Raw genomic sequence first — 14,637 nt, 5'->3', positions numbered from 1 at the left:
TGGGGGGGGGGCGCTACACACAGCAGATGGAGTTAATTTTACGACCAAGTACACAAGCCGACACCAGTGACTGGAATGGCTGCAGGAATACAAAACATTAAATTTTAGCGGAGAAAAAAAAGATGTTTTTTTTTTTATTGGGGTTATTCTTGGTGGTTCGATAAATTGGGCAGTGTATTTTTCAATTAAAAAAGGGGACCACTGCAGTAATTATTGATTTATTCCAGGCCAAACCAATGCATATTTCTAGAAAAATTGTGTGAGCGAGCAAGGTGGTGCCGAAAATAATTTTCATCTCCACAAAGGGGGCGCTAAAAAAAATGGGGTAACCACTGCTTTAAAACAAATGAAGCAGGTTAACAATCCGGAGTTAAGTTTCTGTTGTTATAGACTGACTGTGTTATGTAGTACGATCGCTTTTACTGTTTAAAAAGTGGAACTCACCGCAAAGATTTGGAATGAAAATGAAGTGTCAACATGGTTCACTGTCAAATTTGTTTAGCTATACTTCGCATGCGCTGTTGTGAATTATGTTTTCCCTCGTTAGTGACTTACAGGCAAAACTGCACAAGCTGCCCGATAAAAATATCGTTACCAGTTTAAATGTCTATCTTCTATAGCCAGTGATATTTTAGTAATTACTACGACATTTAAGTACTACAGTATTTGTGTACTTGGAGGCGGCGACGTGAAGTCGTCGCGCCTGACAGACAACAACCGCGGAGTAGCTCCTAGTGTATTTCAAGATGGCTGACAGTGTGTCCGTCCCAGGCAAAAGATGCGATTCTGGCAGTCTATCTTCTATAAGTATGGACACAATTTCGACGCTGACGGAGCTGGACGACCTGGAGAGAGTTTATCAGCAGCTCTGTGTTGAAGAGGTCGGTATAAAATAACAATTGGGGACATTTAAACGGCGATACATCCGCTTGACGTGTCACCTGTGCTAGGTAAATTTACGGATGTCGGTTTGTGAAGGCAGATTCTTACTCACAATATCACCGAAAGAAAACCAGAAGCAATTCCTTTTGTTGTTAAATGTTAATAGTTTGGAGAAAATGCAGAATAAAGGCTGTCCGGCTGTGTTGTGTGGCGTCTCGGGTCTAATGTCAGGTCTGCAAGCTACTTGTCAATCAACGGTTGAAATCCTACATTGATGAGTAAGTAAGTTTCTTTTGGCTTGTCCCGTTAGGCATGATTAAGTAAAATTACGTTTAAAGATGTAGTGGGCCGCATAAAAAACATTTGCAAAGGATACAGTAACATCACACAGAAAAGTCCAGCTTTGTAAAAAAAGGAAACCTCGTGTTTTCAAGTAAGTGTTTATGAAAAAGTAACAGCAATAAGGTTTTCAGGGCAGATTATGCCAATTTCAGGTGTTTGTTTCACATTTGAGGACCAGGGGAATGGAGCGCTGCTTCCCTTCTTTTTCCCGTCACTGAAAACGCACGCTAACAACTGATATTTAAACACAATTGTTGCAGTAGCACATGTAGCCAGACAATATTGCATGTATCGTTCATTCACTGCAAACAAAAAAAATGACATTGCACCTGACTGAACATTTGTGTCCGTGTTCTTCACTATATCTTTATGAGTCTTCACTACATCTGTGTACAGTACAGCAGGGAGTCCTCGGTCTACGACTACTACAGTAGCAACTAAATTTGAATTTCGACTTCAGTAGGATTCCACCATTAAAGTCAGAATTTACATCAAAATACTTTGTGTTAAAAAAAAACAAATACATTGAAATAAACACGATGATGTACTTAGCATTACTGCTGAGAGGTGGATGGTGAAGGCGAAAGAACCTCGTCCTCAATCCTCTCCATCTCGACAAGTCTCAAAGAACTGTGTTTTGTGATCATTGTGTCCGACATAGGAACGGAACCCTTCACATGCGCTAAAAACGGGCTTTGTCTTTAATAATTGTCACTACGATCGACCGACTGAAGCCTTGGCGGTGTTGGTGTCTCTCCTTTCTCCAATCTTTTTCTGATCTTGAGCTTCATTTCCACGGTAATGGATATTCTTTTGGCTGCAGAAGCATTACTAAAAGACACGGCTTTCTTCTTTGGGGGCATAATGTTTAAAAAGGAGGACGAAAAATGCGAAGATACTCCCGGCGCACAAACACGGACAAGCATTAGCCAGACAAAATGGCGGACGGGTGTTGTAAAGTCGAAACGTCTTGAGTCGAGGCCGTCTAACCCGAGGACTCCTTATATATCTTTTGCGCTGACATCTAGTTTGTGCTTGGTTTGGTTTAGAAAGCTGTGGAGGTTGAACTCGACCGACTGGTGGGACAGGAGGGAACCATTAACACTAAGATGTTGGCACTCCAGAGGATGGGGTAAAAATTTTCAGCCGTCCGTCCCCTCAGGATCCTGCACTGCAGACCTTAAGACTACCCAATGACTTCTTTTCAATAAAGTCTGGGGTGACATGACATGCATTGCTTGTGCACTACCCAGGCCCAACCTACAGTTGATCGGAGGAGATGCCAGCCAGCTGTCCGGCATGATCACGTTTACCTGCAGCCTAGCAGAGAACGTCAGCCGGAAAGTCCGACAGCTAGACCTGGCCAAGGTACACCCTTCTGCTCACATGGGCAAAAGTATTAATAATGATAACATACACCACTTTTCAAGGCATTCAAAGACGCTTTACAATTGCACACATTTAGTCTGCATGTGTATTGAAGATAATTGATTATAAATACACGATTTTGTCAAATTGCTAAAATGTGCAGTCCTGTACGAGAATTTTGTATGGGTTGCTAATTTTGATTTGTGGTTTTATAGACACGACTGTACAACGTTATCCAGCGTGCTGATGACATCCTGGATCTGAAGTTCTGCACCGACGGCGTCCAGACGGCTCTGCATAATGAAGATTACGAGCAGGCCGCTGCGCACGTTCACAGATACCTTTCTCTGGACCAGTCAGTCATTGAGCTGAGCAGGCAGGGAGAAGAAAGTATGCAAATGAAGTCTATTAAAGAAGTAGTGTCGAGTTCTGCTTGATTAGTTGATGCAGTTCCTCGGCATCACGATACCAAAAGATGGCAGCAAATCACAACCTTTGTCTCGATGAAGCTAATCAAATCACTTCAGCATAGTTCTTTGGCACCAAGATGTGGCATGGCAATAATTTTAAAACATTTAATGATTTCCAAACTGGAAATATGCAGGGCTGTCTTATTTTCCTGTACCGTAATTCCCGGCCTAAAGAGCGCACCTGTTTATAAGCCTCACCCAATACATTTGTAAAGGAAATACCATTTGGTACATACATATGCCGCAGCTGTGTAAAAGCCGCAAGTGCCCACATTGGAACACAAGATATTTAGAAAGCAAGACGGCACACAGAGTTTAATGCTAACGCTAGCACCGCGCTAACAGGACCGATTTAAAAAAAAAAAAAAAAAAAAACGGTAAAAATCACTGCGACATGGCACTAACATGCTAGTGCAGCGCTAACGGGGCCAGACCGGTAAAAGTCACTTCCTCGGCACATGTATTCCGCCGGTCTCACGCTTACCTGTTCCGGTCAAGCGGCGCCTCACGACCGTGAGAAAAATTGCACAAATTAGCTGCATCACCGCATAAACCGCAGCGTCGAAAAAGTCGAGGCTTATAGGCCGGAAATTACGGTACTTGTAACCCTCGTGTTCTTGTTCAGGCAGCACCGTGGATGCCAGTCTGCTGCTGCTGCAGGAGGCCGAGCAGAAACTGAAGGTCATCGTAGCTGACAAGTTGGATGAAGCTGTGGCAGCGGTGGACCTGGCACAGGTGGAGAGGTTTTTCAAGATCTTCCCCTTGCTGGGCCTGCACGAGCAAGGCCTGGCCCGCTTTGGACAGTATCTCTGCAGTCAGGTAAGGAATCGGGAAAATTGAATTGTGTGGTCCGGGGGTGTTTAATGTGGCTGACTGGCATACGCGTACTCTCACCCGTAGCTTGCCTCCAAAGCTGAAGAGAACCTGGTCTTGGCAACAGGAGGAGACTTGAGCGAAAAAAGAGCACCACTCATATTTGCTGATACGCTGACATTATTGCTAGAAGGTGAGCATACAGAATTGATACCGTCCATATTTTGTTGCAGTTTAGAAAGGTATTTAAGCTTTGTTGTTCTAATGACTGGGCGGCAGTGGCCAACTGTTGTGGTTAGGGAGTTTGCCTCACAGTTTTGAGGTTCAAATCATGTGGCTGATGCATGTTTTCCCATGGGATGCATCTGGATCAACAAAAACATGGTGCCATTTTCAAGGAAGAAGCTCTTTCATTGCCACAATACAAGGAAATGGGCGTGAATAAGGAGTAAAGTCGATATTTTCGTTATTGTCAGTGATTATTGAGAGCACTGTCTACACTTTGCTTGCTAGCCACAGATAAAAATGGATAATATAAGCATATTTATCATATATACTGTAATGGTTCGGTATAGCTTGGATGCAGCTGGTCGTGATTATGCATCGATCCCAAAGCTAGAGCATTTTTAATTGACTGCGTTCACTAATGATTCAATATTTTGAATCGCAGAAAACCAAATACAACAACGCGCGCAGCCCGATCAGCTTCGACCCACGACGCGCGTTGTTAATGTCTATAACGCAGCCTCTGTACGCCGACGTGTCCCGGTCGCTACATTTACTGACTGTTTGTTCTTCCTAAGAAAAGAACTTCCAGGGGGCAAGTCACCCCCACCGAAGAGATTTGATACAGTAGTTGATAGCTTTGCATTGCTTTTTTCTTGTGAACTTTGATAATGTTTTGTTCCGTTAGCATTTCTGCATTTTTGATCTGTTTCAAAGATTTTGTTAACTCGAGTTACGAGTTGTTTTTGTATATTACTTTTTGTCAACAATTTTTTTTCTTTTTTTCCCCTTATTATTGCTTGTTTAAAGTTATTCTGCACTTTTGTGAATAAAAAAATGTTGACAAGACTGGGGGCCAAGTCGCTACAGATACGGCATTGCGCTCACAGCCTAACCTACTCCACTATTAAAGCATACATTTTAAGCAAAAAGTAAATATATTTCTTAAATTATTTATTTAAAGTATTCCAACTACATACATGTTTTTCTACTATGCAGTTTATGATCAGGAAAAGCTAAAAAAAAAAAAAAAATTAGGCTTTGAACGCATTACTTGTTTTTCAATGAATTGTAATGGGAAATATGGATTTGGTTTTTGAACAAATCACTTCTGAAACCGCCTTCTGGAACGGATTGTGGTGGAGAACAGAGGTTGTACTGTAACTCAATAACTAGCAAACCAATTTAAATACAAATATTCTCACTTTGCGTTTGAGTGGGATTCAATTTATGTACGGTTATTGTGATGTATAGTTGTGAAAGTACCAAACCGAATCTCCCTTGAGCGTTTTACCCAGTGCTATATATTATTTTGAACCAACATGGTCATTTGCAGGCATCGCTCGTGTCGTCGAGACCCATCAGCCTATCGTGGAGACGTATTACGGTCCGGGCCACCTCTACACGCTCATCACTCACCTGCAGCAGGAATGTGACCGACAGTCCCAGAAGATCGTGGACAAGTTCATGCAGCAAAGAGGCTACCTCGGCAAAGTATGTATCTGACATACGAGAAGGGTCGTGAAGGGGTTAAATAACGGCACCTTGTGAATGGCTGCTGCAGTTTCAGATTGTCCAGAGCAGCATGATGAAAAGTGTACCCGGGGAGAGGATCGAGCCCAGGTATTGTTTAGCTGTACACATGCCAGCCACCATATTGAGTACAGTGAACGAGATATTTGTTGCTGGTATTTTCTAATATTTCACTATATGACAGGCCAAAAATATTAGAATGGCCGCGTCTAGTAATTGCGTCTGCCTTGAACAGAGAGCTCGACCCGGTATTGGCAGAAGTCACGTTGATGAACGCGAGGGCGGAGCTCTACCTGCGCTTTCTGCGCCGACGCATAATGGCCGACTTCGAAGTCGGCGACGGTCAGAGCATCACGGCGGGTACGTCATACGTGAGCCGCCGTGTGTGTGTGTGTTTGTCATTTAAAATGGAGTTAATTGAAATAATTGAGCGTGCGTTTGCCAATCAGAACATCACCAGAACGTGGAGAAGCTGCTGAAACATTGCGTGCTGAGCAGGAACATGCAGGAGCTGATTGGCTACTACATTCCAATGGAGGAGTACTACATGCGCGAGTCTGTCAACAAGGTTCACGTCTCTTTGTTTTTTTTATGTGTAATTTACACACACTGTATATGTGCACGGTGTAAGGAGATTGAGGTATTCCCAAAAATCGACTTTTACAAGTACGATGAGCATCTTGTGGACTTTGAAGGCATTTCAGAAAGAGTTATATAAAGACAAAAATACAGCCAAATAATTCAACGGGGGGAAATAGGTGAGAGGTTGACTTTATCCATCCATCCATCCATTTTCTTTGCCGCTTATCCTCACGAGGGTCGGGGGAGTGCTGGAGCCTATCCCAGCTGTCAACAGGCAGGAGGCGGGGTACACCCAGCCAATCGCAGGGCACATAGAGACAAACAACCAATCACACTTGGGGGCAATTTAGAATGTCCAATTAATGTTGTTGTTGTGAGAGGAAACCGGAGTGCCCGGAGGAAAACCACGCAGGCACGGGGAGAACATGCATACTCCACACAGGCGGGTCCGGGATTGAACCCGAGACCTCAGAACTGTGAGGCCAAAGCTTTCCAGCTGATCCACTGTGCCGCTCACCCCCAGCTATTCCCAGAAAATAGGGATTGACCTAGCGTTAGTGCTGGCTAACGTTAGTACTAGCATTAGCGCTAGCGTTAAAATCTTTCTATGTACTGTCTTTCGTAAATATCTTGTGTCTCAATGTGGGCACTTGCGGCTTTTACACAGCTACGGCGTATGTATGTACCAAATGGTATTTCCTTTCCAAATGTATTCAGTGAGGCTTTTAACCAGGTGCACTGTCTGTAGGCCAGGAATTACGGTACAAAGTGCAACGAATTGCATCTTAACATGAGCCCGGAGAAAACCCACACAGGCATGGGGAGAAGATGCAAACTCCACCTAGGCAGGTCCGGGATTTGGACCTGGGACTTCAGAACTGTGAGGCCAATGCTTTCCCAGCTGAGTCACCATGCCGCCATGTCCAAGGTGGCACGGTAGTGCAACTGGTTAGACCGTTGGCCTCACAGTTCTGATGACCCGGGTCCAAATCCCGGACCTGCTTAGTTGGAGTTTGCATCTTCTCCCCATGCCTGTGTGGGTTTTCTCCGGGCGCTTCGGTTTCCTCCCACATCCTAAAAACACATGAATTAATCGAGGACTCTAAATTGCCCATAGGTGTGATTGTGAGTGTGAATGGTTGTTTATTCGTGCCTTGTAATTGGCTGGTAACCAGTTCAGGGTGTACCCCGCCTCCTGCCCGATGATAGCTGGGATAGACAGCGGCACTCCCGCGACCCTTGTGAGGATAAGCGGTTCAGAAAATGGATGGATGGATGGATTTTCCAGTTGTAGTCAATATTTTGGCAGGTGAATAAAAAACATACAGGGAGACGTTCATTGGTATACTTTATTTTTTACAGTTCTATGGATGCACTGATGATAATTTTCCTGTCATGGTGATGTAACAATTTTAGGAAATAATTACTGTTGCATTTATTACCCACACTTGAGCTACTGTTTATGTATCCATTTTTTTTTTTTTTTAATTAGGCGGTTACAATGGACACATTTGAAAAAAGTCAGCTGACGTCCAGCATGGTGGATGACTGCTTCTACATCGTAAAGAAGTGCATCAGCCGCGCTCTGTCCAGCTCCAGCATCGACTGCCTTTGCGCAATGATCAACCACGCCAACTCCGTGCTGGAATCCGACTTTAGGTAGGCATATTTGAAAGCGCTCTGACCATACAGCAGCTTGTCATCTTACCCGTCAGGGGGTCTCACGCTTGCGGCCCTCGCCTGCCAGGGAAGTGTTGTACAACAAGCTGCGGCAGGGCTTCCCGGCCACCACGCTGCAGGACATCCAGCGTGGCGTCAGCAGCGCGGTCAGCCTGATGCAGAGCAGCCTCCAGCAGGGAAAGTTCAACACCGAGTTCAGCATCGAGAGCGCCGAAAATGCCAAGGCTGCTTTTTTGGTGAGCTCAATGCACGACTTGTATATAATGGATCGAAAAGGTTGATTAGGCTCCACCCTGTCTGGAAATAAAAATAATCTCGTTTGTAGATATACTTCAGGGGTGCTCAATGCGTCGATCGCGAGGCAGTCTTGGTTGATCGCAGGACAGCGTCTCAAAAAAAGAAAAAAATGTCAGCCAATTTTCCCTCTACACTGCACGCATGCGCAATTGTGACCGCTGATGCAGTCTCTTCGCAGATATTCTGCATTGCTCGCAAAAAAAAAAAAGTCCAATGCAAATTGAAAGTATAACATCCAGCTATTCAGTTTGTGGCCTTTTGCAATGTGATTCAATGAGTGAGGGATGATTGGCTGTTGCATCCAATGGCACAATTCACATACGTACTGTAAAAAATGAAAAGAAGAAGCCGCTGGTTTCTTTTAGGCAGCACACGGAACTTTCTCTAACAACGACCGCTGCTCTCCACCCTTTCTTTTTCCTAGTTTACCTTACACCCTCCTCCCCCCACTCTTAAAGACGTACACTCGGTACTTACGCAGCCCATCAATGTGTTTTATAATGAGAGCGTCCACCACCGCTGCTTTACACATTCTGGGCAACGTAGAGCAAAGACGAGCTAGACATGCTGCTTGTATTTACTTTGGATGGTAAGGGAGAAAGTTAAAAAAAGAGAGGCTGTTGTTTTAAGATCCAATGACTGACGGAGTATGTGAATAATCAAAGAAAAAGTGTTGAAACCGGACGAGATTTTCTCTTTTCTGAGTGGGAAAGGTCTGGTCTGAAGCCAAAGTGGAAAGTGCAGGATGAGATGGTGTGTCATTTTAAAATTCCAGGATAAAAGCACAGACAATACAGTGCACAGAAAGATAATTCTGTATTTTAAATATAGGAGGCAACATAACACTAACCTTAAAACGGTTTGGCTGGCTGTTTGGAAAGTAGATCTTGGGGTAAAAAAAAAAAAAAAAAAAAAGTCTAGGCACCCCTGATATACATAATGTATTTCATTGGTGAGCTGCACCTTGTCCCTATGTGGAATTGGCTATATTACAGTTTATGGAACCCTCACGGCTTTGCGTAAAATGATGATGTGGCTGCCATTTTGGGTTAACCTCCCCATTAACTCGTTATTCAGTGATGGACACGCCTCTCTAATATGACATATAGACCATGTATGTTTTCATGAGTGCACAGGTGGTGTTTAATAAGACCGGAGCTTTATCGACTGACTGTGACAAACGTCGATTTCAGGTGACTCTCAACAATGCCGAGGTGTGCAGTGAGAACATCTCAACTTTGAAGAGGAACCTCGAGGTAACTGAATATTCATACAATGGGCCAAAATTTTCGTTGTAATTCCTTAATTTTTGTATCCCACGCGCAGAATGACTGCGCCAAGCTGTTTAGCCAGGGGTCCAGTTCCGGTGACAGGGCCAAGATCGAGAGCTGCTTGTCAGACCTTGTCAACACATCTGCAAAGTTTAAAGACCTTTTGCAGGTTGGAGACACAAAAACGCATACCGGCGGAGGCGATAACTAATATTCTTGTGTGTTCGCATAGATATTTAGATGTTCTAAAGCTAGATTCTGCTTTCTTAGGAAGGCTTAACGGAGTTGAACACGACAGCCATCAAGCCTCAGGTCAAACCCTGGATCAGCGGCTTCCTGTCCATCTCGCACAATATAGAGGAGGTCGCACAATCAATGGCTCCCCCCAACCGCCGATGTTTCCAATCCCTGCTTTGAAGCATCCCCCGTAACCGCCGCTGTCCCTTCCAGGAGGAGTTCAATGACTACGAAGCAAACGACCCGTGGGTGCAGCAGCTTATCGTCAATTTGGAGCAGCTGATGGCCGAGTTCAAGGTGACGGCACTCAAAATCGAGGCTTCTTCGTCGTTGGGTGGTTTGCTTTGGGATGCTTAAAAGTGCACTGTCATGAAATGGAGGCTTTTTCCGTATGTTATTGATGGGGGAAAAAATGGCAGCCGGTATGAACCCATGCGTTTTTTTTCAACACAAAACATAATTTTGATGTATACGGCTTTTTGTGACTCCCGCCATGAAAATCCTCTCGAGGGATTTGTTATCGAGAAGGGGCGTTAAGGGCAGTACTCAAGCGGTCTCGTCTGTTTATACGAGTTTTACCTGCGGGAAGGTAGCTCGCTCTTCCTTCGTGTTAGCCAAAATGCCGGCTCGTTGCATTGCTGGATATTGCTCGAACGCTCGGGAGGATGGATTCGCTCTTCATACTGTTCCAAAAGACCCGGTTCGTCGTGAAAAATAGATTGCACGGGTGCAGAGGACGAGAGCTTCATGGGTTCCAAATGACAGGTAGGTGTGTATACAGCTACTAAAAAAAAAAAAATAATAATAATAGTTGGGGTGGGGGGTGTGATCTGTAAGTAGGGGTACTAAATGTGTCGGAAGGCTTCCGTGGAGCAGCCGCTGAAAGACGGCCTCCGCAGGCAGGCCTTGTGGATTACCACCGGCCTTGTCGACACGGCTTTGGTCGGGGCGGCTCATCTCAGCCGCGGACGTGGAGGCGGAGGTGGATCGGGCTGGGAGGTGGTTTGGCCGTGATCCACATATCATCTAAATATGATTCGAAATGATCAGGTAATATTGCCCCGGTAACTTCACTCGGTTGTGTGGCGTTCTCCTTTTCGAAAAGAGCTTCCGTGTCAGACGGGGCGCGTTTGTCTCCCATAGTTAGGGTGCACCGCGTGTTTTCATCGGCGAATGTCCAGGGTGACGTCACGGACGGAGGACGCAGCCAATATGGCGACCACTTGGATGTCGTAGAATGACACTTCCGCAGCTTTGCGCATGGATGTCGCGCGCTCCGCGCATATTTATTTTTTCGTATAGAGATTGAAGTGAATAATTCTATGTGTATTTTTCATGACAATACTTTGGCTTTAATGAATTGTGTCAGCTTTTTAGCGTTCACACGCACTTTCCGGACGAATTGTATGTTGTTTTTTTTGTTTTTTTTAAATCTGATTCCTCTCCATCCCGTCCCCCAGACAACGCTCTCTCCGGTTATCTACGACACGCTGACCAGCCTGATGACCAGTTTGATCTCCATCGAGATGGAGAAGACCGTCCTCAAGTGCTCATTCAGCAGGGTGAGCGAGCCCGGCTCGGCCACAAGGTGGCGGCGAGCACTTTGCCCCGTCACGAGAAAGACGACGCGGACGGGATGAAAAGCCCTAAGCAATAATTCACAAAGTTCCTCTGGGGGGAGAAGGCCTCTGCTGCGATAAGACTCTCCACTTCCGGCAATATGTTTGTTGATTCTATAAATAGAAAACCCACTGCAAATTGTTGGTAAAATTAGAAGCATCTGAGGAGTGCGCACGACTGGAAATGTTATCTAAAAATAGCACGGGTGTTGATTTTTTTTTTTTTTTTTTTTCTCTGCAGCTGGGAGGGCTGCAGTTTGATAAAGAACTGCGTTCCCTGGTCGCATATCTCACCACCGTGACCACGTGGACCATCAGGGACAAGTTCGCCCGTCTCACGCAGATGGCCACCATCCTCAACCTGGAGCGGGTAATTGATGTTCCGTAACACGCGCGCGCACGCAATGCTCCATTAGCGAGGGGAAAATGGAACCCTTTAGGCGCGTGATGTAATCGAACCTCATGAATGTTCACGTTTTTATTGAGCCCCACGGAGCCGTCAGCTAGCGGTAAGCGCGCCTGCTGCGTCACTCTGAGGTCTCTCGACACGGTTTGCAGTCATGCTCCCTTTTGCGCGTTGCGTGGGTTTTCGCCGGGTACCGCGGCGTCCGCTCACGTTTTCGAAAAACAATCATGTCGGGTTCTTTCGAAGACAAAGTTGTCCATAGGTGCAAATGGGAGTTTGAATGGTTGTTTGTCGACGTGTGCCCTGCCACTGAGTGTACAAAGGCAAGGTTCACGATTTTTGAAACACGTTTTTGTGCCAAATTAAGTGTCCAGTGAATCTATTGTACAACAGCATATTGAACCATATTTTACATCTTCCATGTTAAAGGATTATAGCAAGCATTCATTCTCAATGTGATTCCCCACTAAATAATTCAAATAATCCAAAGAGAGATTAAAATACTTCCTTTGATAGGGATAGCAGGTACAGTGAAGAAAATAAGTATTTGAACACCCTGCTATATTGCAAGTCACTTAGAACTCATGGAGGGGTCTGTAATTTTCATCGTAGGTGCAGAGAAAATCGAAAAAGGAAAAATCCAGAAATCACAATGTCTGATTTATTTGTGTGATAAGAGTCGCAAATAAGTATTTGAACACCCGGGGAAAAAAAGCAATATTAATATTTGGTACAGTAGCCTTTGTTTGCAATTACAGAGGTCAAACGTTTCCTGTAGTTGTTCACCAGGTTTGCACACACTGCAGGAGGGATTTTGGCCCACTCCTCCACGCAGATCTTCTCTAGATCAGACAGGTTTCTGGGCTGTCACTAAGAAACACGGAGTTTCAGCTCCCTCCAAAGATTTTCTATTGGGTTTGGGTCTGGAGACTGGCTAGGCCACGCCAGAACCTTGATATGCTTCTTACGGAGCCACTCCTTGGCTTTCCTGGCTGTGTGCTTCGGGTCATTGTCATGTTGAAAGACGACAGCTACCACCCATCTTCAATGCTCTGACTGAGGGAAAGAGGTTGTTCCCCAAAATCTCACAATACATGGCCGCTCTCATCCTCTCCTTAATACAGTGCAGTCGTCCTGTCCCATGTGCAGAAAAACACCCCCAAAACATGATGCTACCACCCACATGCTTCACAGTAGGGATGGTGTTCCAGGGATGGAACTTATCATTCGTCTACCTCCAAACACGGTTAGAGGAATTATGACCAAAAAAGTTCCATTTGGGTCTCATCAGACCACAAACCTTTCTCCCATGACTCCTCTATTGGCAATTTCTCTGTATCCCTTTCCAGCCGTGTGGAGTTGTACAATTTTGTCTCTGGTGTCTTGGCCATGTTACAAGTTTGAGTCTTACCGATTGTATAGGGTGGACAGGTGTCTTTATGCAGCTAACGACCTCACACAGGTGCATCTGATTCAGGATCATACACGGTGCGGAGGTGGACTTTTAAAGGTGGACTAACAGGTCTTTGAGGGTCAGAATTCTAGATGATAAACAGGTGTTCAAATACTTATTTGCAGTTGTATCACACAAATAAGTCATTAGTAAAATCATACATTGTGATTTCTGGATTTTTCTTTTTAGATGATCTCTGCTCCTGAAACGATGAAAATTTCAGACCCCTCCATGAAATCTAAGTGGGAGAACTTGCAATATAGCAGGGTGTTCAAATACTTCTTTTCTTCACTGTAGGTCCAGAACGCTAACGTTACTTGTTTCCTGTGTCCCGCAGGTAACGGAGATCTTGGACTACTGGGGCCCCAACTCGGGCCCCCTGACGTGGCGTTTGACGCCGGCAGAGGTGCGCCAGGTTCTCGCTCTGCGCATTGACTTTCGAAGCGAGGATATCAAGAGGCTGCGGCTGTGATGAATTTTACAAAGACAGTCCAAAAAAAAAAAAAACAAGTTTACTGATCAAACTTGTTGTTGTTCGACATTTGTTGCACTTTCGGGTGTTATAGAATGAAGGACTCTCACCTGCAAGTCACCCTATAGAATATTACTTGAATAAAACTATGATTGGTAAGTATCAAAAGTAATCTATTAAATGTAATTATTGGAATTGTTTAATTTTTTTTAAGCAAGTGTTTTTTTGTTTTTTTTTTTTTTGTTTTGTTTTTGCTATTTCAGTGAAGTTTTGCATGGCTAATGAGCAACTTTCGCACTCGTTGCTCGGCCATCATGTCGACCACATGCCTACACAAGGCCATGATAACGAAACAAAATGGCAACATTTTGACTTCGCTGGTTTAAGATAAATTCATTTAACAAACGTTTTGTATGCTTCTTTAGGTAGGATGGGAACCTTTGGTATGCCAGGACTGTATTTGTGTTAGTCAGAAAACGTTTATTTTAACTGTTCCACACTAGCGTTGAAATTAGGTTAAACATTTAAAGAAAGTTTTGCAATTGATACACAAAACACACTCGGGTTGTTCAAATAAATTCCTCCACACACACACACACAGCATGTTGTGTATCAATGTCATAAGCAAAAAAGAAAGTAAACAGCACAAGCTAAGCTATAGGTTACCGTAATTCCCGGCCTACAGAGCGCACTTGGTTATAAGCCTCGAGCAGTACATTTGTAAAGGAAATACCATTTGGTACATACTTACGCCGCAGCTGTGTAAAAGCCGCAAGCGCCCACATTGAAACACAGAAAGAAAGACGGTACAGTGTTTAACGCTAACGCCGCGGTAACAGGGAATACCGGTAAAAAACACTGCGACACGACAGTAACATGCTAGTGCAGCGCTAACAGGGCTGGACCGGTAAAAGTCACTTCCCCGGCACGTGTATTCCACCGATCTCACTCTCGCTTGTGCTCCCCCTTGCGGCCGTTAGAAAAAAT

At 44.6% G+C, this 14,637-nt stretch overlaps 1 protein-coding gene across 1 annotated transcript; it reads left to right on the top strand.

Annotated features, from left to right (window-relative positions):
* The first annotated feature begins 105 nt into the window (after positions 1-105).
* Positions 106-13,801, top strand: cog4 (component of oligomeric golgi complex 4). Its single transcript, XM_061814141.1, has 19 exons — positions 106-881; positions 2,274-2,356; positions 2,478-2,592; positions 2,808-2,982; positions 3,688-3,881; positions 3,963-4,068; positions 5,437-5,594; positions 5,665-5,723; positions 5,869-5,993; positions 6,083-6,201; positions 7,708-7,874; positions 7,963-8,131; positions 9,386-9,448; positions 9,519-9,632; positions 9,734-9,826; positions 9,914-9,997; positions 11,161-11,262; positions 11,561-11,689; positions 13,516-13,801. The coding sequence occupies exons 1-19, from the start codon at positions 747-749 to the stop codon at positions 13,648-13,650; spliced, it is 2,325 nt and encodes a 774-aa protein (XP_061670125.1). The 5' UTR covers positions 106-746; the 3' UTR covers positions 13,651-13,801.
* The last annotated feature ends 836 nt before the right edge of the window (positions 13,802-14,637 follow it).

Source organism: Syngnathoides biaculeatus, chromosome 3 (genome assembly GCF_019802595.1).
Source record: "Syngnathoides biaculeatus isolate LvHL_M chromosome 3, ASM1980259v1, whole genome shotgun sequence".
Taxonomy (NCBI): Eukaryota; Metazoa; Chordata; class Actinopteri; order Syngnathiformes; family Syngnathidae; genus Syngnathoides; species Syngnathoides biaculeatus.
This window is presented reverse-complemented; position numbering and strand designations above follow the sequence as displayed.